Source organism: Corythoichthys intestinalis, chromosome 13 (genome assembly GCF_030265065.1).
Source record: "Corythoichthys intestinalis isolate RoL2023-P3 chromosome 13, ASM3026506v1, whole genome shotgun sequence".
In the NCBI taxonomy this organism is placed as follows: domain Eukaryota; kingdom Metazoa; phylum Chordata; class Actinopteri; order Syngnathiformes; family Syngnathidae; genus Corythoichthys; species Corythoichthys intestinalis.
Window position 1 is genome coordinate 51,064,913 of NC_080407.1, and position 24,931 is coordinate 51,089,843.

General features: G+C 41.5%; 4 protein-coding genes across 8 annotated transcripts in view; 2 read left to right on the forward strand and 2 right to left on the reverse strand.

The window, feature by feature from the left end:
- LOC130928185 (RAS guanyl-releasing protein 2-like) overlaps positions 1 to 1,846 on the reverse strand; it is a 39,780-nt gene extending 37,934 nt beyond the window's left edge. The window contains exons 1-2 of one of the 2 annotated variants that reach the window (XM_057854464.1): positions 438 to 1,846; positions 224 to 299 (exon numbers count right to left, since the gene is read on the reverse strand). The gene's annotated coding sequence lies outside the window, so the exon portion shown is untranslated. Of the gene's footprint in view, positions 1 to 223; positions 300 to 411 lie in introns of both variants that reach the window. The other variant, XM_057854463.1, reaches the window with a different exon arrangement.
- cskmt (citrate synthase lysine methyltransferase) lies at positions 230 to 23,739 on the reverse strand. Of its 4 annotated transcripts, XM_057854468.1 has the most exons (4): positions 23,617 to 23,739; positions 22,606 to 23,296; positions 8,971 to 9,048; positions 230 to 550 (listed from the first exon to the last, which is right to left on the reverse strand). In XM_057854468.1, exons 1-2 carry the CDS (start codon positions 23,663 to 23,665, stop codon positions 22,635 to 22,637), a joined length of 711 nt encoding a protein of 236 aa, XP_057710451.1. In that variant the 5' UTR covers positions 23,666 to 23,739; the 3' UTR covers positions 230 to 550; positions 8,971 to 9,048; positions 22,606 to 22,634. The 4 variants fall into 4 exon arrangements, with proteins under 4 accessions (XP_057710451.1, XP_057710448.1, XP_057710449.1 ...); XM_057854465.1 differs by lacking the exon at positions 8,971 to 9,048 and having other exon boundaries at positions 23,637 to 23,739; XM_057854466.1 differs by lacking the exon at positions 8,971 to 9,048 and having other exon boundaries at positions 472 to 592; positions 23,637 to 23,739.
- Positions 347 to 13,695, forward strand: alpk1 (alpha-kinase 1). The gene is made up of 14 exons (XM_057854462.1): positions 347 to 605; positions 835 to 947; positions 3,849 to 4,003; positions 4,076 to 4,274; positions 4,346 to 4,405; positions 4,474 to 4,560; positions 6,240 to 6,316; positions 6,386 to 6,481; positions 6,549 to 6,653; positions 6,730 to 8,161; positions 8,229 to 8,376; positions 8,442 to 8,604; positions 8,671 to 8,857; positions 8,936 to 13,695. Exons 1-14 carry the CDS (start codon positions 352 to 354, stop codon positions 9,127 to 9,129), a joined length of 3,270 nt encoding a protein of 1,089 aa, XP_057710445.1. The 5' UTR covers positions 347 to 351; the 3' UTR covers positions 9,130 to 13,695.
- epdl1 (ependymin-like 1) lies at positions 17,008 to 19,237 on the forward strand. Its single transcript, XM_057854469.1, has 6 exons — positions 17,008 to 17,118; positions 17,191 to 17,225; positions 17,287 to 17,421; positions 18,516 to 18,699; positions 18,830 to 18,917; positions 18,990 to 19,237. Exons 1-6 carry the CDS (start codon positions 17,052 to 17,054, stop codon positions 19,108 to 19,110), a joined length of 630 nt encoding a protein of 209 aa, XP_057710452.1. The 5' UTR covers positions 17,008 to 17,051; the 3' UTR covers positions 19,111 to 19,237.
- Positions 23,740 to 24,931: the final 1,192 nt, after the last annotated feature.

Below are 24,931 nucleotides of genomic sequence, written 5' to 3' on the forward strand. Positions count from 1 at the left end.
AAATGTCTTCGGGGATTTTGGTGGTTAAATCCCCAATGTGTCAAGACACCTTTTGCAGTTCATTTAAGTGGAATTTTTTGTCCTCATGTTAAATATACTGTGAATCATGCATGCATGGGTTTAGATTTTCACGAATCTGCCAACAAACCTACATTTTCCTCCCATTTTCCTTAATGAAATTCAAAAATAAGCCATAAAGATACAAATTGTAAACATTTCTTACCTTTACGAGAGGATGGTTCCAATCCTCTGTGCAGCTGGAAAACTGATCCCAACTGAAGAGTATCAAGGGACATCAGCTAATTAGAAAAAAAGAATGAAAAAGACAAAAAATGATGGTTTTGGAGCAAGATGTGCGTTCAAAAAAGAATTAATCAAAAGTCCCAGCAGCGTGCAGATGTTCCATTTTACCGCATGCGATGGAAGCAGCGAGTTACCACGGCGATGTGGTGCAGTCATCTGGTCAGCGTGCCAGGTCCTCGTCTCCTCCTGCAGCTTCACAGACCCGCCTCTTGGTGGCGTCACGGCAACACCCCAAGACGCGCTGCCACTTCACGCCGCCCCCGTCAAGAAGTGAAAGAAGACTTAAAACCTACTTCATTAAGGTAGATAGATGAATTTGTTTTCTTATCTAATTCACTGTCATTGACACATAATACATCTGCATTGATCTGGACATTGATCACATTTATACAGTAATGTACGATCAGAAAAAACTCAAATGTGACTGAACGACCCTCCTATTGTCAAAAGTAATTGGACGTCTTTTGTCGTCAATGGTAGCCAATGAGTTCATTTATAAGACATAACACACGTTTTTATGTTTGAGGGCAGAATGGCCAACCAGGAAGTGAAGCTTTTGCTCGAGAGGTGCCTCAGCGCAGCAGCAACAGAAACCTCCACGCAACTCACTGAAAAGGACGAGCTCAACTACTGCAGTGCCAGAGGTTTGACACCAGAGAGCGCTATTGCTACAAAACTAAAAGTGATTTCATGCATCATTCCAGAATTGGTTTAAAATTCGAGATGACTTTCAAGATGACTCAGAAACTGCATCCTTTAGTATTTTGTTTGCGAATTAGACCAAATTTGAAGGCTGATGGTTGTCAATTAATTACTTTTTAACCAATACTCCGATGTTGTCCAACTCCAAAATCGAATACAGAAATCCAGGGCCGCTGGAAGTCACTCACAGCAGTGGGTGCTAAGGATCTTTTTTAATGTTTCATATCCAAAAACAGCCGTTTCAGTCCAAATTGTTTTTTTGTTTTGTTTTTTTTGTTTGTTTTTTGTTTTTTAACCTGTCCTGTTCAGCTGTTTGACACGGAGAATGGAAATTTAAGTGCCCGGATAGTCTGAACAGTTTTAATGTTTCACATTGAGAGTCTGACATACTCCCTTTGTGATTATTCAACATACCTCATTTATTATGACAAAACAGCGAACAGAAAGGGGTTATGGGGGAAGAGAAGAAAAGAAACACAAGAGAAGAAAGAGAAGAAACACAACAACAAAAAATACATTGAACGCCTAACTACACTAACTACTTATATGTTGGTGCTATCGTCAGCTAAATGTATTTTTATTTTTGACACCATGTGGGAGGCCTGTTGACCAGGGAAAGAGGGGGAAGAAGGTGGGGGAGTCTATAAGCCAAGTGACAGAAAGGGGTAGAGTGTACACAAATCATCTCTGCGATCTAGAACCCAGTAATCGTGTGAATCCCTTGTGATTGTAAGCCCGTTGGCGACCGACCCTACGCCACCCCATCGCCACTGGGACCCCCGCCCGAGCACGCCCAATAACATCCAGCCGCACGCGAGCCCCGCCGGAATCCAGGGTGGTCCCCCTGGGCCACCCGCGCGCCCATCTACCGGCCCTCAGGGATGGCGAGAGGGGACGCACCACCAACCCCATGCCCGTCCCCAACCCCGTCCGCCCACCCAGGCCACGAGCCGCCGCCGCAGCCCCCCAGCCGACACGGCACGCCACGGGGCCCCCAGCGGCCCACCAAGGCCAGGGCAAATTGTTCATGCTCGCGCGTTTTCTCCAGACAAGACGTGCACAATGACAGTACACACGCATGCTGGATAGTTTACATACTACGACCCCGAGCAAAAAGTATAGAATCACCAGTCTCGGACGAGCACTCACTCAAGCATTTTATCATGTAGAACAAACTCAGATAAAAAGCTTTAAAAAATCATGAATTAGTTCAAAAGTGCAACTCTTTAGTAGTAAATGTTACTTTTATAGAGAAAGTGCAGGGAAATATATAGAATCACTCCATTCTGAGGAAAAAAATATGGAATCATGAGAAACTAAGGGAATTTTGATGTTTTCTTCAGGCAGTCATCTTTGTAAATCTCACTGGAACAGCACCAAACAAAGGTTACAGCATCATCACCTTGTCCAATGCAGATTCTTGACTCTTGACAAGGTGACGATGCTGGAACTTTTGTTTGGTGCTGTTCCAATGAGATTTACAAAGATGACTACCTGAAGAAAACATCAAAATTCCCCCAGTGCTTGATGACATGGGGCTGCATGTCAGGCAAGGGCACTGGGGAGATGGCTGTGGTAAAATCTTCAATAAATGCATAAATTTACATCGAAATTTTAGACAGCTTTCTTATCCCTTCAATTGAAAATATGTCATTTTCCAAAATGACAATGCATCATGAGATAAAACTGTTAAAGCATTCCTTGGAGAAAGACTCATCCAGTCAATGTAATTTATAACAGGTTGTATGACTTGAACAATGAACAACATTATAAAAATCAATACGATGACTGTGCAAACATGTCATTGTAACGCAAATGACTTACAGTTTGAACAAAACACTTCAAACAGACAACTTATTGTTAATGGCTTCTGTGACATAATTACTCAACACAAGTGTTTACTTCAAAGTTTCAGGTTTTTTTTCCCCAGAGCATTTTTAAATACATGCACACACACATGGACCCTCCACACAGACACGCACACATATTAAAGCTATATTGCTCTTTTGCCAATGAAACATTTAAGATTTTATCGTGGCAGTAATGACACAGAATGAAGCAAGCACATACAGAAAAATAGCTGTGGCCATTAAACGGTCATATTATAGGCTTCACTGTTGTATTATAATTTATGCTGAATGCTTTACCCTCATAAAAGATATCAAAGAACAAAATAACGTGACATACAGTGGGGAGAACAAGTATTTGATACATTGGCAGTGTATCAAATACTTGTTCTCCCCACTGTACTGTATTAATTGCTAGTTGCAGTCCGTGCCCAATCCACTCATTAAGTTCAACCGTTTTGACAAGGTTAGAGCCGCTATCAGACTCCATCGTTTCATTTTATAGCGTTAGCCGCTAGTGTTAGCCTGTGGCCTGGCTACCAGTAGAAAGCACCCTCTCTTGAAATCGTGAGAACCAGGGAGGAAAGCGGGTGAAAGCCCGTTTGGAGGCCGCCAAGAGTCTACTTAATGTCGGGTGAAAGTTTGGCGAAGCTCCTTTAAGCCCGAGTGAATCACATTTGCTTGTAACGATAGCCGCTAGCGTTAGCCACTAGCGTTAGCCTACCGGCCTAACGTAAGCACACTGACTGCTTTCTTAACGGGGAACGAACAGAGCCGAACAACAAAAAGTCAAAGCGGGATAAAAACACTATACTTTCTTGTTTTAGAAGAATTTTGGTACCGTAACGATAAATTTTCGGTATACCGCCCTGCTCTACAACATACATACTAGGGCAGAACCGATACTTTCCAATATTATTTGAAATGCTTTTATCAGTCAGTATTATCAAGAGTCCGCCAATTCTGGAATGACGCTCTTGTTGTTTAAATGATCAGATTCCTTGTGCGCGGAGCTAGCTTTGCTTCTCCAAGAGGCCGTGGACATGAGGTGGCCTTTTGTGCCCGAGAAGTGGCAGTACAAGCAGGCCATTAGCCCCACTGACAAGAGCAACCTGAGCGAGCTCATCAGCCAGCATCTCTTTCAGCTCCTGGTGATTAACATGCACCACAATGTTGTTCTGAGCGAGCTTGCCTGTGTCTCACGTGTTTTTTCGTGTCGCTAGAATGTCCTGGAGGCTGCCGTTGTGGCCCACGAAGCTCGCGTTGCACTGGCGATGCTTTTTTTGTTGGACCGTTTCCTCTACTGGACCGACGAATCTGGGGCATTGTTAAAAATGTGCAAGCTGCTACACAAACGTTACCCGAGTGCACCTGTCGCTCCTCAGCTAGTCATACGACAGGCCAGGGTGTACCTCAACTCAGGTCGGGGATCATCACGAGACAGAGCTTTGCTCCGTTTATCTAAATGATTCAAATCCTCATTTCTCTTCTAGGCAAACTGCAGAAGGCCGAGTACATTCTTAGCCATCTTATTATCAACAGCGGAACCACAGGTGAATACATTTTTAACATCTTGTAGTTCGGCACGACGAAATGATTGTATTTCTTCTCTTTTTGACAGGATGTTGGCTATACCGTTCGGAAAGTGACCGTGCTCTTGTGCAGGCTGTCTGCCTGCAAGTGCGTGGAATGGTTTTGCAAAAACTAGGTCTGATTATTTTCCCCTGCATCCAAACTTTCATTCACATCATTTTTGACTCCCGTGCTACAGTGGGGCAAATAAGTATTTAGTCAACCACCAATTGTGCAAGTTCTCCTACTTGAAAAAATTAGCGAGGCCTGTAATTGTCAACGTGGGTAAACCTCAACCATGAGAGACAGAATGTTTAAAAAAAAAAAAAAAAACAGCGAATCACATTGTTTGATTTTTAAAGAATTTCCAAATTAGAGTGCAAAATAAGTATTTGGTCAGCTACAAACAAGCAACATTTCTGGCTGTCAAAGAGGTCTAACTTCTTCTAACGAGGTCTCACGAGGCTCCACTCGTTGCCTGTATTTATGGCACCTGTTTTAACTCATTATCGGTATAAAAGACACCTGTCCACAACCTCAGTCAGTCACACTCCAAACTCCACTATGGCCAAGACCAAAGAGCTGTCAAAAGACACCAGAGACAAAATTGTAGACCTGCACCAGGCTGGGAAGACTGAATCTGCAATTAGGTAAAACGCTTGGTGTAAAGAAATCAACTGTGGGAGCAATTATTAGAAAATGGAAGACATACAAGACCACTGATAATCTCCCTCGATCTGGGCTCCATGCAAGATCTCACCCCGTGGCGTCAAAATGACAACAAAAACTTAGCAAAAATCCCAGAACCACACGGGGGGACGTAATGAATGACCTACAGAGAGCTGGGACCACAGTAACAAAGGCTACTATCAGTAACACATTGCGCCACCAGGGACTCAAATCCTGCACTGCCAGACGTGTCCCCCTGCTGAAGAAAGTACACGTCCAGGCCTGTCTGCGGTTCGCTAGAGAGCATTTGGTTGACCCAGAAGAGGACTGGGAGAATGTGTTATGGTCAGATGAAACCAAACTAGAACTTTTTGGTAGAAACACCGGTTCTCATGTTTGGAGGAGAAAGAATACTGAATTGCATCCGAAGAACACCATACCCACTGTGAAGCAACATCATGCTTGGGGCTGTTTTTCTGCAAAGGGACCAGGATGACTGATCTGTGTTAAGGAAAGAATGAATGGGGCCATGTATCGAGAAATTTTGAGTGAAAATCTCCTTCCATCAGCAAGGGGGGCATTGAAGATGAGATGTGGCTAGGTGTTTCAGCATGACAATGATCCCAAAAACACAGCCAGGGCAACAAAGGAGTGGCTTCGTAAGAAACAATTCAAGGTCCTGGAGTGGCCTAGCCCGTCACCAGATCACAACCCAATGGAAAATCTGTGGAGGGAGTTGAAAGTCCGTGTTGCCCAACGACAGCCCCAAAACATCACTGCTCTAGAGGAGATCTGCATGGAGGAATGGGCCAAAATACCAGCAAGAGTGTGTGAAAAGCTTGTGAAGAGTTACAGAAAACATTTGGCCTCCGTTATTACCAACAAAGGGTACATAACAAAGTATTGAGATTAACTTTTGGTATTGACCAAATACTTATTTTCCACCACGATTTGCAAATAAATTCTTTAAAAATCAAACAATGTGATTCTATGTTTTTTTTTCTTTTTTTTCCACATTCTGTCTCTCATGGTTGAGGCTTACATATGTTGACAATTACAGGCCTCTCTAATATTTTCAAGTGGGAGAACTTGCACAATTGGTGGTTGACTAAATACGGATTTGCCCCACGGTAAATACTCTTTCAGGCCTGTGGCTGGAAGCCGCACAGCTCATCTGGGCTTCTCTAGTCGGGTACTACGTGTTGCCGCAGCCGGATAAAAAGGTCAGAATTGTCATTTCTGACGAGATTTTAAACTACTTTTCATCTTGTGATAAACTTTTTACCTCACAGGGTATCGGAACCTCTCTTGGCATCTTAGCTAATATACTGCTGTCCATGAACGATGAGGACTTTCATGCTTTCCATAGCAACCCAGACATTGATTTAGTAAGTGAAACTCAATTCGTCCAACTCTGGAACTGTATTGTTTGTATTTTTCTGTTTTCTTGCGCAGTCTTTGCTTGCGGATGCGTCCCATCGTCTTTTGTCTGCGGCCAAGGTAGCCCAAATGGCGGTGGTATACAGCCAATACACGCCGCTCTACGTGTTGACAAATGTGGTATGTTTTACTTGCAGTACACGATAGGGAAAGTGACCTAACATGACAGGGGAAGTTATTCTTCTTCCTCTTTCAGACAGCACAAGGGTCCTGCTTGTTGTCGTACAGTTTCTCTGAAGCCTGTCCCCAAACAAAGAGGACAGCCTTCCTCTTACAAGCCAAGGAGGCATTTGAAGTGGGACTCCTAACAAAAGAAGAAGGCCAAGCGGTCACCAGTAAGCAGGAGCTGCACACCTTAATCAAGGCAGCTTATTCGCTAGTTGTCGCTCACAAATGGCTCAACGGACCCTCTGAGGCCGTAATGCGAGCAACGCAGGCTTGCCAAAAGGCTTTGACTGAATTTTACCATTACTCCCGAGCAGACAGTCGAGACAGAAGCGGCTTCTGTACAGAAATTATGCAGCTGATGTCTCAAGTCAAGACGGAGCTGCGCGTGGAGCCGTTCGTTAATTCCGAAAGCTGCTCTTTTATACCAGATAGCTTTAGAAACTTGAACGACACTTTAGTTAGCTTTACTTTGGATGTTTTCTCCAAGGTGATGCAGAGATTTCAGAAGTATCACATGTCCCTGTGTCACGCCACGGAGGTCAAGTGTAATGCCGGGAAAGATGACGTCGACGGAGCAAGGATGTGCATAACAGCATTCGGGACCACTGTGGATGCTCTTAACACTGAAAGTATCCCCGATGCCTGCAAAACTTCAAGCTCTGATGTTTCTCAACAGCCTGAGCACCCCACCAATGCCGCAAGTGCAAACAGTCTTAGTTCTTCCTGGAGGAAGCTTTCCTTGACAAGTTCTGGGTCAGCAAGGTGCGCCGCTGCACCTGAGGAGAATGTTGGCAGCCCTACTTTTCTAGGACCGCAAAGACCTACCACCACATTGTCTTCTAGTTCGAGTCGCAGTTCTGGCAAGTTTCAAATGGTAGAAGCTGAAATACCAACAGTGGACTCTGATACTCCGGATGATGACCAAAGCCAATTAGAGCCATTGAAGTACGGATCCCCGCAGTCCTTATCCCACCTGGTACTCAGATCAAGCTCTCTCAGCAATAGTTTTGGCTCCAAGTCATCATGGGAAAACATCTCGAGGTCTGGCCAGAGCAGCAAATCATCTGAGTCGAGTGGGAGCTTCTTTCTCATGAGAACTCAAGATTGCCAAAGCAGCGATCCAGAGTATGACCCTGCTACTGACTGGGAATTCTTGGGCATGACCAAACCGCAGGAGACCCCTAATGCAGATAACGGGAGTTGTAATACAACTGAACCCTCTACGGAAAATTCCGACGGGACACCAGAAGAACTGATCATTGGTCCTCAAGCATCGAACCCTTGGTGCAACAGCTGCGTCAAGAGTAGTTTCCTGGCTTCTGTTGGTTCGGCGAGGCAGTACTCCTTGTCTCAGGAAGACTACCGCAGCCTCCTAGCTGGGGTTTGCCACGACTGTCTACTGAAGAGACTCGGCAGTGAGAAAACCAAGTTCAAACTCGAGCACTACGACATTGCCCACAGTAGGTTTCATTCATTCATGCATTCTCTGTCTATTCCACTGATTGTAACGACTGTCACTTCTGCCAGATGCGCTTCATTTAAAGTTTTCCAAAGCCTCGGGTCTCTGGACCGCGAGGGAGACATGCGTCTATATCGGTCAGTCAATGGGCTTGCACGGCACTCACAGAAATGCCATCTGGGTCCAGTTCTTACACCAGGAAGAAAGGCTGAGCAAGTGCGCATAAAATAAAAACCAAGATAGACTTTCTCAATTACTTCTGACTTTGTGCCAATCCGCAGTTATGTCGGGAAGGACTACCGGAAGCCGACGCAGATCCATTTTCACCTGACCGACGTGGAGAGGCAGATGACGGCTCAGTACTATGTGACAGAATTCAACAAGCGCCTCTACGAAAAGGATGTCATGGCCCAGATGTTCTTCCTGCCTTCAGAGGCGCTGCTGGTGAGCCCGAATCATACCGAGAACACGTTTGACTGAAAACAACTGGCATGTTTGACCTCTGAGCAGATTTTGGCCGGAGATGAAATTGCCGGCTGCATCACCGTAGAACCGTACATGCTAGGCCAATTTGTCAAACTCACCAACAACAGCAAAAAGACGAACGACACTCTCCCGGCGACGGAATACGGCCTCGCTTTTGGACATTTTACCTACCTCCATTCCAACTGCCAGGACGTTGTCGTTGACTTGCAAGGTGTGTTTGCCAAAGCGAGACATGTCATATTTTTCCATTAAAAAAATAAATAAATATATATATTTCCCGTCATCATAGGGTGGGTGACCGCCAACGGCAAAGGGCTGACTTACCTCACTGACCCCCAGATACACTCCACGAGAATCCCCCGGGGCCCGTCCAACCTCGCTCATGGCGGTATTGCTTCCTTCCTGCGAAAGCAACACGGGCCGGAGTGTAACAAAATTTGCCGGTTACTGAACCTCCCCACGTTGCCCAAAAATCTACAGTGACTCATTGCCTGTCATTGACAACAATAGACATCCAATTCACTTATACTGGAAGGGTTGGCTCTGAATGCTCATCTTCCAGTGCCATTGACGGCGCTCGATGTCCAGTCCCTCCAAGTCAAAATGGATTGGACGTCAAGCGCCGTCAATGGCAGCCAGTGTGTTACCTTATCTGGCTAAAAATAAACTAGTCCGGCCTTCATGAGACCAAATTGCAATAAATGTGGCTCAAAGTTCCAGCATCATCACCTTGTCAAGAGTCAAGAATCTGCATTGAACAAGGTGATTATGCTGGAACTTTTGTTTGGTGCTGTTCCAGTGAGATTTACAAAGATGACTGCCTGAAGAAAACATCAAAATTCTCTCAGTCCTTGCAAAGGCACCAGGGAGATGGCTGTGTTTAAATCTTCAATAAATGCACAAGTTTACGATGAAATTTTACACAGCTTTCTTATCCCAAAATATGCTTGTCATTTTCCAAGATGACAATGCATAATGCCAGAGAACTAAAACTGTTAAAGCATTCCTTGGCGAAAGACTCATCCAGTCAATGTCATGGCCTGCAAATTGCCCAGATCTCAACCCTATTGAAAACCTGTAGTGGAAATTGGAAAAAAAAAAGGTCCACAGCAAGGCTCCGACCTGCAAGGATGATCTGGCAACTGCAATCAAAGAGATTTGGCACCAAATTGATGAAGAATACTGTTTGTCAATTATCAAGTCCATGCCTCAGAGACTGCAAGCTGTCATAAAAGCCTGAGGTGGTGCAACTAAATACCTGAGATGTGTTTTGATTGTTATGTCTTTGTTTGTTTCTCATGATTCCATATATTTTTCCTTTGGCGTTGGGGTTCACACTTATTTCATATTCTACATACACTTAGCCAGGCTTCAAATAGCATGTTATGCACTCTGTGTGTTAATATTATTTCAAATATAGTTTAGGGCTGCAGCTATCGAATATTTTAGTAGTCGATTAATCGATGGACTAGTTAGTTCGAATAATCGAGTAATCGGATAAGGAACATGACAAATTAAAATACCTGAGCTGAGTCTCAAACGTATATATTTTTTTCTAAAAATAAGGATCTATGTAAAACTAAAGAATAGGCTATCTTACATAGAAAAAATCCGCTAGCTTAAATGCTATAAAATGCTAAAGTTTTTTTTTTTTTTTTACAGTGCTCCTAACAAATGGTTCAGACACATATTCCCACATAAAAACGGCTAAATATACCAATAAACTAAATTATGAACGACATTAGCTCGAACAAACACTTACGTTTGTCTTAACAGGGAGCAGGTGGATTCAGCCATGTGAAAAGAGGCAGACCAGAGGGCAATGTACCCAACCCTAATCAATAAAACTAAATGCAAAAGCTTTCAAAATAAAACATTACAATGCCACTTTAATTAAACGAATACTCGAAGCAACAAAATTTAATTCGAATATTTTTTTCTAATCCAATACTCGAGTTAATCGATTAATCGTTGCACTAATATAGTTTGCATTTTTAAAATAACGGTTTATTGTATTTAAATGGGCGATTCAGTAGCATGTATTGTCACTATCGTAATTTTTGGACAATAGGGCGCACCTGACTTTAAGCCGCCACCCACCAAATTTGATACAAAAACAGCTGTCCTCGCTGTATATGGGATACTTACACCAAAAGATATTAACCAATATTATAAGACCAAATGAACCACAGCAGCAAAGCTTCAAGAAGCTTCATTTGGCCATCACTGCTCCCTCGGGGGAGACCGTCAACCTCTGCTGCCACCTGCTGTCAAGACCGTTGTCATCCAACATGCTTCCAAGCATGCATTGCAGCGCTACAGATGTGAATAACATTCAAATGTCATGTTCTGTGCTAATTATTTCTCCAGTTACTCTCCCAGTTTCATTAAAGGCTAGTTATGGTATTTGGTAACACTTTATTTGATAGTGGCGCCATAAGACTGTAATAAGACCACCATAATTATGACATAACACTGCCATGAGCATAATGAAAGCTTATAACAGATGTTATTTAGTGTTATTCGGCAAATTGTCTCACTTTTGAAGAGATGTAAAAGATCCAAGCTGGACCTAAACGGAGTTAGTGACATAATTTGCCGGATGACACTCAATGGCATCTCTCATAAGCATTCATTAATACCAAGGGCGTAGGTTTGGGCTCAACATTGGTAGGGACGATATGGCGTAACCTGACTTTTTAAATCTGTATTGACTTGACAAAAACTACGAAAGAAACATTTTGAAAACTGCCAGAAAAAAATGTCTGGATTTTATGAGCAAATTTTAATTTGCGTTATTTGAAAATCACTAAAATAATATGAACATACACAATAAATAAAAGCTTGTTAATCAACTCTTAACTATCCAGGAATGCAAAGAGAAAAAAAAACATTTGTCTTATGACCACTCAATATTGTCTAATTAAAGAAATTAAACAGCTTCCGAGTAGAGTTTTGCAGGTTCTCAAGTTCACACAATTTAATGTTATGCCAACTCTGATGGAGGTTGGACTTTCAGTAGCAAAATTAGTAGCGTGTTCCCCACTTCCACAACATTGAAGTCTTTTTACCTTTCTTACAGTGGCTGCTGCTGGCTAAAAAAAACTTCTATTAATAAGAAAAATACATTAATTAGTAATGGCGAGGTCAGTTAAAACAATTAAAACGTGGGGAGACAATGTAAATGGCCTATATTACCATCATATCGCTATATCATTATATAACGCAAATAAGCTTGCTTAAAAGTTGGTGGGGACAATTTGAGCATCCTGAAAAGTTGCTAATGTTTTGTCCCTACTGTCCCTATGCAAACCTACGCCAATGATTAATGCCCATGATAGTGTCATGTCATAATTATGACTGTCTTATGGTAGTGTTATGACGCTGCTGTCAAATAAAGTGTTGCCTATTAACCCAAATGAATCAACAAATAAGCCGCACTGGACTGTCTTATAGTACGATAATTACGGTATATTAGTGCTTTAATTGGTTGGGAAAAAATGACTATAACCGCCTTCGAAAATTTGTTATTGCAACAGGCCTATAATAATTTTTTTTTTTTCTGTATACATGAGAATGTCTTTTTAAAAACAAAACAACAACACTATTTATTCATTGTTTTGAATAAATGATTTTTAAATCAAGTATAACTAGTAATCTCTGTACCAAATACAAAAGTAAATTGTTGCCGGACTGGTTTAACAGAAAACTGGAACAAAAGTCACCTGACTGACCTGGAAACATATTCCGTGTACTGTTTAACACCCAAGTCGTCAGGTGATTTCTTTATCAGTGCTGATTGCCGGCCCTTCACTAATAAAACGACTATAAACTGTTGTGTTGTGATCGAGTCACTCGGCCAACTCGGTGCTATTTTACAAAAAAATGCTAACAATGCGGCGCAACCTTCCTCTAATCATGTATGCTTTGACCTTAAATCCATTGTACTTGGAGTAAATCAGGTGCAGACAAGCTTTATAGCACGTTGTGTCTTAACGTGTAGGAAGTTTGAACAGTTAAAATTCGGAGATGTGTCTATCCTGAGTGTGTTGTGATATGTCGCCGCTGATACTGAGCGCCGCTTGGGAAGTGTTGTGTCTTTACTTGGAGCACTCGTGCATTAACGTATTCTCTCCCATTGAAGATAGACGTCAAATCGTGATGGTCATGAGTAGACGTCCAATGGCTGTTAATGAGTTGAGGAAGAATGTTTGGTTCCGATGGTCTGTGCACACTGCAAAAACACACTTCCTTAAAACTAGTTAAATTCCATTGTTTTCTGTGTAAATCCACTAGAAATAAGTGAAGTTATCTGCCAGTGCTTCAAATAAATTTTCCTCACTTAGATTTCTTGTTATAAGAAAAATAGCCAGGCTTTCATTATGCTGAAAATGAGCTTAACGGCCTTATTTTAGGCAATAAATTAGTGTATTTATTTTTAAAAGAAAGCTTTGAAATGTCAGAAATGTTCTTATTTTAAGAAAAGCTGTTGTTCAAAACATTATTTGAAAGCAAAACTGATCAACTTTTAGATCTATGGGCTTAGTAACAAATACAGTAGTACCTCGACTTAAGAAATTTCTGTAAGTAGAGACGCATTTTCCATGTAAACGCCCTTATATGTTCAAAGTTATATAATTCAGATATCTTTTATAATGCATTCAAATGCATCAAAACATGTACCAAATACATGTTACGAATATTAGGGTTGTTCCGATCATGTTTTTTTGCTCCCGATCGTTTTAGTTTGAGTATCTGCCGATCCCAATATTTCCCGATCCGATTGCTTTTTTTTTTTGCTCCCGATTCAATTCCAATCATTCCCGATAATTTCCCCCCATCATATACATTTTGGCAATGCATTGAGAAAAAAATGAATAAAACTCGGACGAATATATACATTCAACATACAGTACATAATTACTGTATTTGTTTATAATGACAAGAAATCCTCAAGATGGCATTTACATTATTAACATTCTTTCTATGAGAGGGATCCACGGATAGAAAGACTTGTAATTCTTAAAGGATAAATGTGACTTTGTATATTGTGACTAAATATTGCCATCTAGTGTATTTGTTGAGCTTTCAGTAAATGATACTGTAGCCATTTAACTGTTCTGCCCGAATGCATGATGGAAAGTGCAACCATGACTGTGCGTAGTGGCACCAATTGATATATGTTCTCTGCGTTGGGAAGTAACATAGGGTGTTAAGGAAAAGATCAACCACTACTGTTCTTCCCCACATTGCTTCCCACGATATTTCTAATTGTTGAGAGAGGGATTTTAAGGCTTTAGCCAATTAAAAAGAGGCTCCAAAGACTGCCAAAATTCTCTCTACTCATTTTACGTTGCCTGTTAGCTCTATACATAGGTAAAACGGCGCCATTATAGATTGAACGCGACAATGCGTGAGTGGGTCGTGCAGCGCATGCGTTAATTGCATTAAATATTTTAACATGATTAATTTTTTTAAAATTAATCACTGCCGTTTACGCGATAAATTTGATAGCCCTACTTTAAGCCAAAACGAAAGACTCTGGATGAATGTAAGACATTTTGTCTGTAACGTTAAATACAATTAGAAAACAATTAAAAATATAGTATATACTGTATATTAAAAAAAGGCATGTCCGATATTTTTTTTGCCAATTCTGATACTTTGAAAATGACGTGATCGGACCCGATCTCTTTACGATTATTGCACAATAAACATAAACTCTTAAATTTTGCATAATGTAAAACATAACAAGGATATAGTAAAGAATAAAAGTTAATAAACTCATGTAAAGCTGTCGGAACACGAGGAGCAAATGAAGAATACGCTGGGATACACACACACACACACACACACACACACATACAGTAGAGATCCCTCTTAGCCAATTGGATGCCAGGAATGCGAGGCAATAGCCAATAGCAGAGCAGATATAAGTATGTTACGTTCAGTAATCTCTGGGAGCTGCGAGTACCAGCCATACTGTATTTTTGCCTTTTGTATCCTGAAATTTCTTCACTTCTTAACAAGATGCAATATTTTCCCATTGAGGCGTCTTAAACTGAAAATTCATATGTAGAGACGTTCGTAAGTTGAGATATCACTGTAGTAATCTTAAAGTGGAATAATACGACACATTAATTTGTTAACTCGTCTTTAACAAGATTTAAAGCAACACTATATCATTTTTTCGAAAAATTATTACATTAATGGTCAAAAGTATTGGCACCCCTACAATTCTGTCAGATAATGCTGAATTTCTCCCCGAAAATGATTGCAATTACAAATGCTTTGGTCGTAATATCTTCATTTATTTTGCTTGCAATGAAAAAACACAAAACAAAATGAAGAAAAAAATTAAATCATTATTATTTTACACAAAACTCCAAAAAGGTTGGCACCCTTTGAAAAGTCATGTCATGATTCTCTAATTTGTTCATTTAAACAGCACCTGTTACTTACCAGGTGGTGTCAATAACTCAATCACACTTGCAGCCAATTAAAATGGATTAAAGTTGACTCAACCTCTGTCCTGTGCCCTTGTGTGTACCACATTGAGCATGGAGAAAAGAAAGAAGACCAAAGAACTGTCTGAGGACTTGAGAAGCAGAATTGTGAGCAAGCATGGGCAATCTCAAGGCTACAAACCCATCTCCAAAAACCTGAATGTTCCTGTGTCTACCGTGCGCTGCGTCATCAATAAGTGTCAAGCCCATGGCACTGTGGCTAACCTCCCTAGATGTGGACGGAAACGAAAACTTGACAAGAGATTTCAACGAAAGATTGTGCAGATGGTGGATAAAGAACCTTGACTCGCATCCAAACAAGTTCAAGCTGTCCTGCAGTCTGAGGGTACAACAATGTCAACCCGTACTGTCCGTCGGCGTCTGACTGAAAAGGGACTCTATGGTAGGATACCCAGAAAGACTTGTGACCCAGAGACATAAAAAAAGCCAGGCTGGAGTTTGCCAAAACTTACCTGAGAAAGCCAAAAACGTTTTGGAAGAATGTTCTCTGGTCAGATGACACAAAAGTAGAGCTTTTTGGGAAAAGGCATCAACGTTTACAGGAAAAAAACGAGGCTTTCAACGAAAACAAAACTGTCCCCACATTCAAACATGGTGGAGGTTCCCTGATGTTTTGGGGTTACTTTGCTGCCTCGGGCACGGGACTGCCTGACCGTGTGGATGGCATTATGAAGTCTGAAGACTACCAACAAATTTTGCAGCATAATGTAGGGTCCAGTGTGAGAAAGCTGGGTCTCCCTCAGAGGTCATGGGTCTTCCAGTAGGACAATGACCCAAAACACACTTCAAAAAGCACTAGAAAATGGTTTGAGAGAAAGCACTGGAGACTTCTAGCAATACGTCCAGACCTGAACCCTATAGAACACCTGTGGAAAGATCTGAAAATGGCAGTTTGGAGAAGGCACCCTTCAAATCTCAGACCTGGAGCAGTTAGCCAAAGAATAATGGTTTAAAATTCCAGCTGAGCATTGTAAGAAACTCATTGATGGAAGCGGTTGTTCGCGGTTATTTCGTCTATAGGTTGTGCTACCAAGTATTAGGCTAGGGTGCCAAGGTTAAGTCAACTTTAATCCATTTTAACTGGCTGCACGTGTGATTTAGTTATTGCCACCACCTGTTATGGGCCACAGGTAAGTAACAGGTGCTGTTAATTACACAAATTAGAGAAGCATGACATGATTTTTCAAAGGGTGCCAAAACTTTTGTCTGGCCCATTCTTGGTGTTTTGTGTAAAATGATAATAATTTCATTTTTTTTCATTCTCTTTTGTGTGTTTTCATTGCAAGCAAAATAAATTAAGATAATACTTCCGAATCATTTGTAATTGCAATCATTTTCTGGGAAAAATTGAGCATTATATGATAGAATTGCAGTAGTGGTGCCAAAACTTTTGGCCAGCAGTGTATAAAATGTGCAGTGCACAAACTCTTAAAATGATATACGTACATAAGTTATACCTTTGCTATCACTAAAATGATTCTAACTTGGTCATAAGATTTGGTCATCAAATGTAACCGTTGTTGAGATCACTTTATTGTTACGCCTCACCATCATATGACTGTGATGTCACTGCAATCACACTTCCGACTTTATTGGTTAAGCCAGTAATCTTCCAAATATCTAAAATTGCTGCAACTGTGTGTTTAAATCACCAGAAAGAATAACTGTGACATTCTGATTCTTTAAACTGAGTAATTTGACTCATTTTAAACAGGAAATGCAATACAGTCAAGTGACTTATATGTAATCACAACTTACTAAGCAGGTACTCACTTAACAGCGTAAAGAGGATGAACCTTATCCCAGTGCTGTGTGCTTATAAGGAAGTGACTCCACCTCACTCACTTATTATTGTCTACGCGCGGCAGAGGCACAAACATGAAACTTTTAGTGGTGCTTGTAAGCTTTCTGGCAGCATGCAAGGCCCAGAATCCTGAACCATGCAGTAAGTAAATGCAATCTTGTGGTTTCTTTTTAACCTTTATTTACGGTGTTTAACTTTGTTTCTGCCAAACAGCAAGTCCTGCTCTTCTGAGCGGCCAACTGACTTTGGTAGGTATGATTTGTAATCTGTTGCGTTGAAAACCCACTTAGGTCTGATCTTGTTGTGCAGGCCACACAGAATGAACAACTCTGGGCTTTTGCCCGCTACCTTTACGACGCACTTGGACAGAGGATAAGACTCCAGGAAATGGGATTTTACCAGAATAAGTCTTTTACCTATGATGCTCTTCTTCTCTACAGAGAGGTAAGGTACTTGTAATATGAAAAAAAAAAATCTCCGGCTGGGCTGAGAACCAAAAGTGGATTTTGCCATGTGGCATTTTTTTCCCAAGTGACAAAATGGATTTTGCCATGTGCCATAATTTTGTTGCCATTTGGCAAAATGGATAATTGCCATGTGGCAAAATGAATTTTTGCCATGTGTTTTTTTTTTTTGCCATGTAGCAAAATGGATTTTGCCATGTGGTATTAAAAATTGCCACATGGCAAAATCTATTTTGCTTGCCTTGTGATTTTTTTTTTTTTTTTTTTTTTGTCATGTGGCAATTTTTAAGGCCACAATGCAAAATCCATTTTTCCACATGGCAAAAAAATTGCCACATGGCAAAAAAATGCTACATGGAAAAATTAATTTTCCCACATGGCAAAAAAAAATGCCACTTGGCAAAAAAAAAAAAAAAAAAAACACATGGCAAAATCTATTTTGCCACATGGCAAAAAAAATTGCCACATGGCAAAATCTATTTTGCCACATGGCAAAAAAAAATTGCCACATGGCAAAATCCATTTTTCCACATGGCAAAAAAATTGCCACATTGCCAAATCCATTTTTCCACATGGCAAAAAAATTTCCACATGGCAAAAAAAATGCCACATGGCAAAAAAAGCAACATGGCAAACTCTATTTTGCCACATGGAAAAATCAATTTTTCAACATGGCAAAAAAAAGCCACATGGCAAACTTTATTTTGCCACGTGGCAAAATTCATGTTGCCACATGGCAAAAAAGTGCCACATGGCAAAATCCATTTTTCCACATGGCAAAAAAATGCTACATGGCAAAATTCATTTTGCCACATGGCAAAAAAAAATGCCACTTGGCAAAAAAAAAAGCCACATGGCAAAATTCATTTTGCCACATGGCAATAAAAAATTTTTTTCCACATGGCAAAATCCATTTTGCCACATTCCAAAAAAATTTTCCACATTGCAAAATCCATTTTGCCACATGGCAACAATCATTTTGCCACATGGCAACTACCACTTTTGCTTCTCGCTCTCTCAAAAAAAATGTTCAGATTTGAAAACTGTACCTGCAGCATGTCTTCCGTCCACCAGGGCGTGATGTACGAAATTAACAATCAAGAGTCCACCTGCAAGAAAAGAGCGCTGCGGGCGGACTTCCATCCTATGGCGGTCCCGAGAAACGCCAGTCTGATGGGTCAGGCCGTTCTGGGGAGCTCCTCGGGCCCGGGTCAGGGCGTCCTCGTCAACACGTGGACGGGTCATCTTCCTGACAACGGTGAGGATGAAAGCGACCCACAATAATCTTCAATGTGTCGCCATACGCAGAGATTAATGGGAGGCCGGGGTGGCATCAAAACAGAAGTCAAACATCGCCGATGGTGCTCATTCTCAACTTTGTCCTGCAGCACGTTATTTGGTCACCGTCACGGAATTTGGATGCATTCCCATCTCGACGTCGTACAGAACTCAGCCATTTGGATGGATGGTGACGAGGTAAGGTGTCTGTTTGTTTTTTTATATTTGATTCAAATGTGGTTTATGGAGCAGTTCGCTTTGGTTCAACAGCTTTTTCAACAACGTCATTGGCATTTCGGACCCCAATCAGCTTAACCCTCCAGGTTTCTGTCAAGACGCACTGCACGAGGAGCCAATCGACTTCTTCAGCTTGTTCCACATGATGAAATGAGACCATGTATCATTCTACGCCTTTTTTACATAGTGCAAATTCATACTCATCCGGATATAAGCAGAGAACTTGAATATAGCTTGTTTGATTTTTTTTTTTTTTTTTTAATAAATGCATATCAGAAAGTGTGATGTACAGATTTGCTTCATGATTACCGTAATTTTTGGACTATAAGCCGCTACTTTTTCCCTTCATTTTGAATCCTCCGGCTTATAGTCCAGTGCGGCTTATTCGTTGATTCATAGGTAACATTTTATTTGGCACTATCAAGGTTATTACTGACTGCTTATGACAGATGTCAATAAGTGTCATCCAGCAAATTATGTCACTAACTCTATGTCCAGCTCGGTTCTTTTACATCCATTAAAAAGTTTGATAATTTGCTGGACAACACTAAATGACATCTTTTATTAGCATTCATTCATGCTCATGACAGTGTCATATCATAATAATGACTGTCTAATTACAATCTTATGGCATCACCATCAAATTAAGTGTTACCAAAAACCAAAACTACCAATTAATGAAACAACTGGAACAGTAACTGAAGAAATAATTAGCACAGAATATGAATTTTGATTGTTATTTACACCTGTAGGGCTGCAATGCATGCTAGGAGGCATGTTGGACAACAACAGTGTTGACAGCAGGTGGCAGCAGAGGTTGACTGTCTCCCCCAGGGAAGCTGTAATGGCCAAATGAAGCTTCCTAAGGCAATGAATACGACTGTCATAAGACCAAATGAACCACCATGAAGCTTTGAACCAATTGGCTGCAAAGCTTCATGGTGGTTCATTTGGTCTTTTGACAGTCGTATGATGCTGCTGTCAAATAACCGGTTAATATCTTTGTTGTAAATATCCCATAATACAGTGAGGACTGCAGCTTATAGTCCAGTGCGGCTTATGTACAAACAAATGTTGTTTTCCTGTCAAATTTGGTGGGTGGCGGCTTATAGTCAGGTGCGCCTTATAGTGAGAAAATTACGGTAAATTGAGAAATAAGAGGGCAAACGCAGACGTGGGTAAAGTAGCCCAAATATTTACTCAAGCAAGAGTAGCGTATTACTCAAGTAAAAGTAGTCATCCAAAAATGTACTCAAGCACAAGTAAAAAAAAAAAAAAAAAACATTCGTTGAAAAGAATACTCAAGTAATGAGTAACATTATTAGTAACTACTTAAAATGTTTCTTCTTTTTTTTTTAAATCACGGTGTATTTTTTTTTTCTCAACACAACTTCATCGATATCATCTGTATTACTATACTGTATTATCACCTATTACATGACCATATTAGGCCAAAATGATGACACAAAAATCATCTAATTCAGACCAGAACAACAATATGTCCAAAGAGCATGAGCCATCTAGTGGAGAAAAAAAATTGTTAACTCTGATTGGTATAATGGACAGAGTTTCCCCTCCCTAAAAAAGATAGTGGTGCACCGCCACACCAACATAAAAGCTACCACGCCTTGATAATTTATTTTTTTTTTTTTAATTAAAGATAAATTCAAATTTATAATCTGTGTAATTCAACAATATGTCTATGGTGCTACAGTATCACAAAAGTGAGTACACCCGCTCGCATTTCTGCAGATATTTAAGTATATCTTTTCATGGGACAACACTTACAAAATGACACTTTGACACAATGAAAAGTAGTCTGTGTGCAGCTTATATAACAGAGTTAATTTATTTTCCCCTCAAAATATAGCCATTAATATCTAAACCCCTGGCAACAAAAGTGAGTACACTCCTTAGAAACTACATCCCTAAATGTCAAAATTGAGTACTGCTTGACATTTTCCCTCCAAAATGTCATGTGACTCGTTAGCGTTACTAGGTCCAGGTGTGCATAGGGAGCAGGTGTGTTCAAATTTGTAGTGCAGCTCTCACACTCTCTCATAGTGGTCACTGACAGTTCCAACATGGCACCACATGGCCAAAAACTCTCTGAGGATCTTAAAAGACGTATCGTTCTGCTACATGAAGATGGCCAAGGCTACAAGAAGATTGCCAACACCCTGAATTGGTGTGTATGGCTGTCACCCCAGGAGGAAGCCTCTTCTTAAGACGGTACACAAGAAACCCCACAGTTTGCTGAAGACATGACAACTAAGCACATGGATTACTGGAAACATGTCGTACGGTCTGATGAGACGAAGATTAATTTGTTTGGTTCTGATGGTCTCAAGCATGTGTGGCGGCGACCAGGTGAAGAGTACAAAGATTAGTGTTTCATGCCTACAGTCAAGCATGGTGGTGGGAATTTCATGGTCTGGTGTTGCAGGTGTTGGAGTGTTACATTTCATTGAGGGAAAGATTAACTCCAACATGTACTGTGAAATACTGCAGCAGAGCATGATCCCCTCCCTCCAGAAACTGTGTCGCGGGGCAGTGTTCCAGCAGGACAATGACCCCAAACACACCTCCAAGATGACCACTGCTTTACTGAAGAGGCTGAGTGTAAAGGTGATTGACTGGCCAAGCATGTCTCCAGACTTGAACCCAATAGAACAACTTTCGGGGATCCTCAAGCGGAAGGTGGAGGTGCGCAAAGTCTCAAATATCCGGCAGCTCCACAACGTCGTCATGGAAGAGTGGAAGAGCATTCCAGTTGCAACCTGTGAAGCTCTGGTCAACTCCATGCCCAGGAGAGTAAAGGCAGTTCTGGATAATAATGGTTGACAGTTGACATGTTGTATGTTAATATTGACAACTTTCACTAAGGGGTGTACTCACTTTTGTTTCCAGGGGTTTGGATATTAATGGCTATATTTTGAGTTATTTTGAGGGGAAAATGAATTAACTCTATTATATAAGCTGCACAAAGACTAATTTTCAATGTGTCAAAATGTAATTTTGTCAGTGTTGTCACATGAAAAGATATACTTAAAAATCTGCAGAAATGCGAGGGGTGTACCGTCCTCAGTTTTGTGATACACTGTAGCACGTCAAATAAAAATTGCTCCTTTACACGGTCATTTTCAAAATAAAATCAGTTCTCCTCTTGCAAGCTTGTGCCTGACTACGTTGGAAATTGGGAGAAAAATCCACAGAAAGTGGATTGAATGTGGATTGTGGATGAATGTAATTCTGGTTTAAGGCTGTCAAAATGACGTTAATATTGACATTGACATAACGTTGAAGTTCTTTATGGCGTGTTTGACCCGAATCTTTGCGTAATAGCATAGCAACTCTACAATAATAATGTATGTAATACATACATAGAAAAACCCTGATGGAGTTATCTGGTTATTGTTTCGATGTCTCGTTGGTGAAACAGAGACGGCCACTGTCGCATTCTCTGGCAATAATTAAGTTAATATGTAGAATAAAGACGAAAAATGAAACGATTCGAGTGTAGCCCAAAGTAGTGGAGTAAGAGTAGTGTTTCTTCACAAATATACTCAAGTATCACGCGTTAAAACTCCTCTAAGAAGTACATTTTTCTTCAAAATTACTCAAATAAATGTAACACATTACTACCCACCTCTGGGTAAACGATGCACAGACATACACTCAGTGCTGTCCACTTGAGTGAGGAGTGACGTGATAGCAGAAGTAACAAACTCCCCTCAGTGTTCCCACTTCGTGTACCCCAACACGTGCTGTCCGCGCTTCTGTCTCCAGCCAAACCAGCCTGGCATCTGGATCCTCATCCGAGAACTGGAGCAAAGACCCCGAGTGGCGGAGAGCCTTTAAACACTGCTTCAGCACCAATCCAGCGCTCGTCTTCCCTTGTTTGGACTTCAACAGAGCATCTGTGGTGCCTTTGTCCACGATGAGGTCCACGCTGCTAGGACCAAAGTGTTTATGCAGCTGCGTACAGTCAAGTTCCACAAATTCCAGCTGTGAAAAGCGGTTGCCAGGGGGAACGTCTCTGGCATGCTCCTGCATGAGTCGTACGGCCACAGGAGAAATGTCCCCGCAAGTCACCCGAACTGGAACAGAACAGCTTCGGTACACAGATGGACCCAATGCAGACGTTCCGCAGCCTATATCCAGGACTTGAAGTGGGGCTTGTAAACTGGTGCTGCTCTGTAATAAGGGCAGGATGATGTTTTGCACTGCTTCAAAGCCAAAAAACCACTCAAAGTTCTTGAATGGACTCGTCTTGCTGTTGTTTTCAACATAGAAGCGGTCCCAGGTGGCTTTCTTGTCCATGTTTTCAATCATTTCAGCTGGACAGACATACAAAAGGAGTGGATGATTATAATGAACGCCACAGTAGTATACAATTATATTAATTAGCACGTTATCCTTTAAAACTCATAACTGAGCTCTTAATAAGCAAATTCATTTGAAACTATTTTGGGTTTGGTAAAATGTATTTAGTGATATAAAATAGTAAAAAAAAAAAAAAAAATTATATCATTGTCAAATGGACGCGTGCTGGAATGTTCTGTACTTCCGTCAACAACGAGCTAGTTAGCATTTTGGCTAACCGTGACAACACCGGAAAAAAACGTCACAAATCACCGCACAAATGAACAGAGATTACCAGTCGAGCGTGAAACGTACAGCTGAGAGTTGAGCGAAGTCGCAAACATGCTGGAAATATCCTTGAATTTGTCAAAAACGACTTTAACAAGAGAGCCATTGTCGCTGCTGACTTGGCGACAGAGATGCACATACAGGAGCGCTCACTCGGACTTAAAAACTGTGAACGGCGAGATTTCAGAGTTTCATTAAGGACAATGCAAATAGACGATCTTTGTTGAGGTCACTTGTGACGTAACGTGGGTTATTTTTGTGCAACTTTTCAACCTTTATGAACATTTTCATAACATTTGTGTTGATATGTTAGCTGACAACTACTTGAATGACACCTCTTTTATATTTTAAGGGGGTCTGTATCGCGTTCACCAGCACTAATTAACTTTGAGAAGGGTGTCAGGCAAAGGCGTAGGTCTCGTGGCGTACTGTGCCGATTGGGGGGCTGGGGCTTTGGCTCATGGGCCAGGTGGGCAGACGGGGGTGGCCGTGGGGTTGGTGGTGTGTCCCCTCTTCCCATCCCTGAAGGACGGTTGATGGGGACGCCGGTGGTCCCGGGGACCAACCTGGATGACAATGGGTCCTTTGCTTGGCTGCGGGAGGAGGGATGGGCTGCGCTTACCCCACCAATCCCGCCCATTGGCTGGCTGGGTGGGGGCCGCTGCCCTGGGGTGGCGCCCGCGTGGCGTCTCTGCTCGTCTGTCGCGTGTTTGGTGAGGGTCGCGCGCGGCTGGATGTGATTGGGCGCGCTCGGGTGGGGGTTCTCGGTGCCAGGATTCGCGATGGGGCGGTTGCCGACAGGCTCACACTCACAGGGATTCACACGATTACTGGTTTCTAGATCACAGAGCTGATTTGTGTACACTCCACCCTTCCCAATCACTTACCTTATAGACTCCCCCACCCCCCTCCCCTTCTTTCCCTGGTCAACAGGCCCCCATATGGTGTCAACTGGAAATACATCTGACAATAGCACCAACATATTCATAGTTAGTGTAGGTGTTCAATGAATTTGTGTCTTGTCTTTCTTCTGTTCCCCCAAAACCCCTTCCTGTTCGCTTTGTCTTAATAAACAAGGAATGTTGAATGATCACAATGGGAGTATGTCATACTCTCAATGTCAAACAAAACTGTTCAGACCTACCGAACACTTAAGACTTCCATTCTCTGTGTCAAACAGCTGAACAGGACAGGTTTAAAAAAATAATACAAAAATAAATCTGTGGTTACCTTTAAGGCAAAACACTACCGCTTTTGTCCACCGGCGTCGCTAAGCTCGACCAAAACTAAAAAGTTACCGAGTGTTGCTTTGACATCCTGAT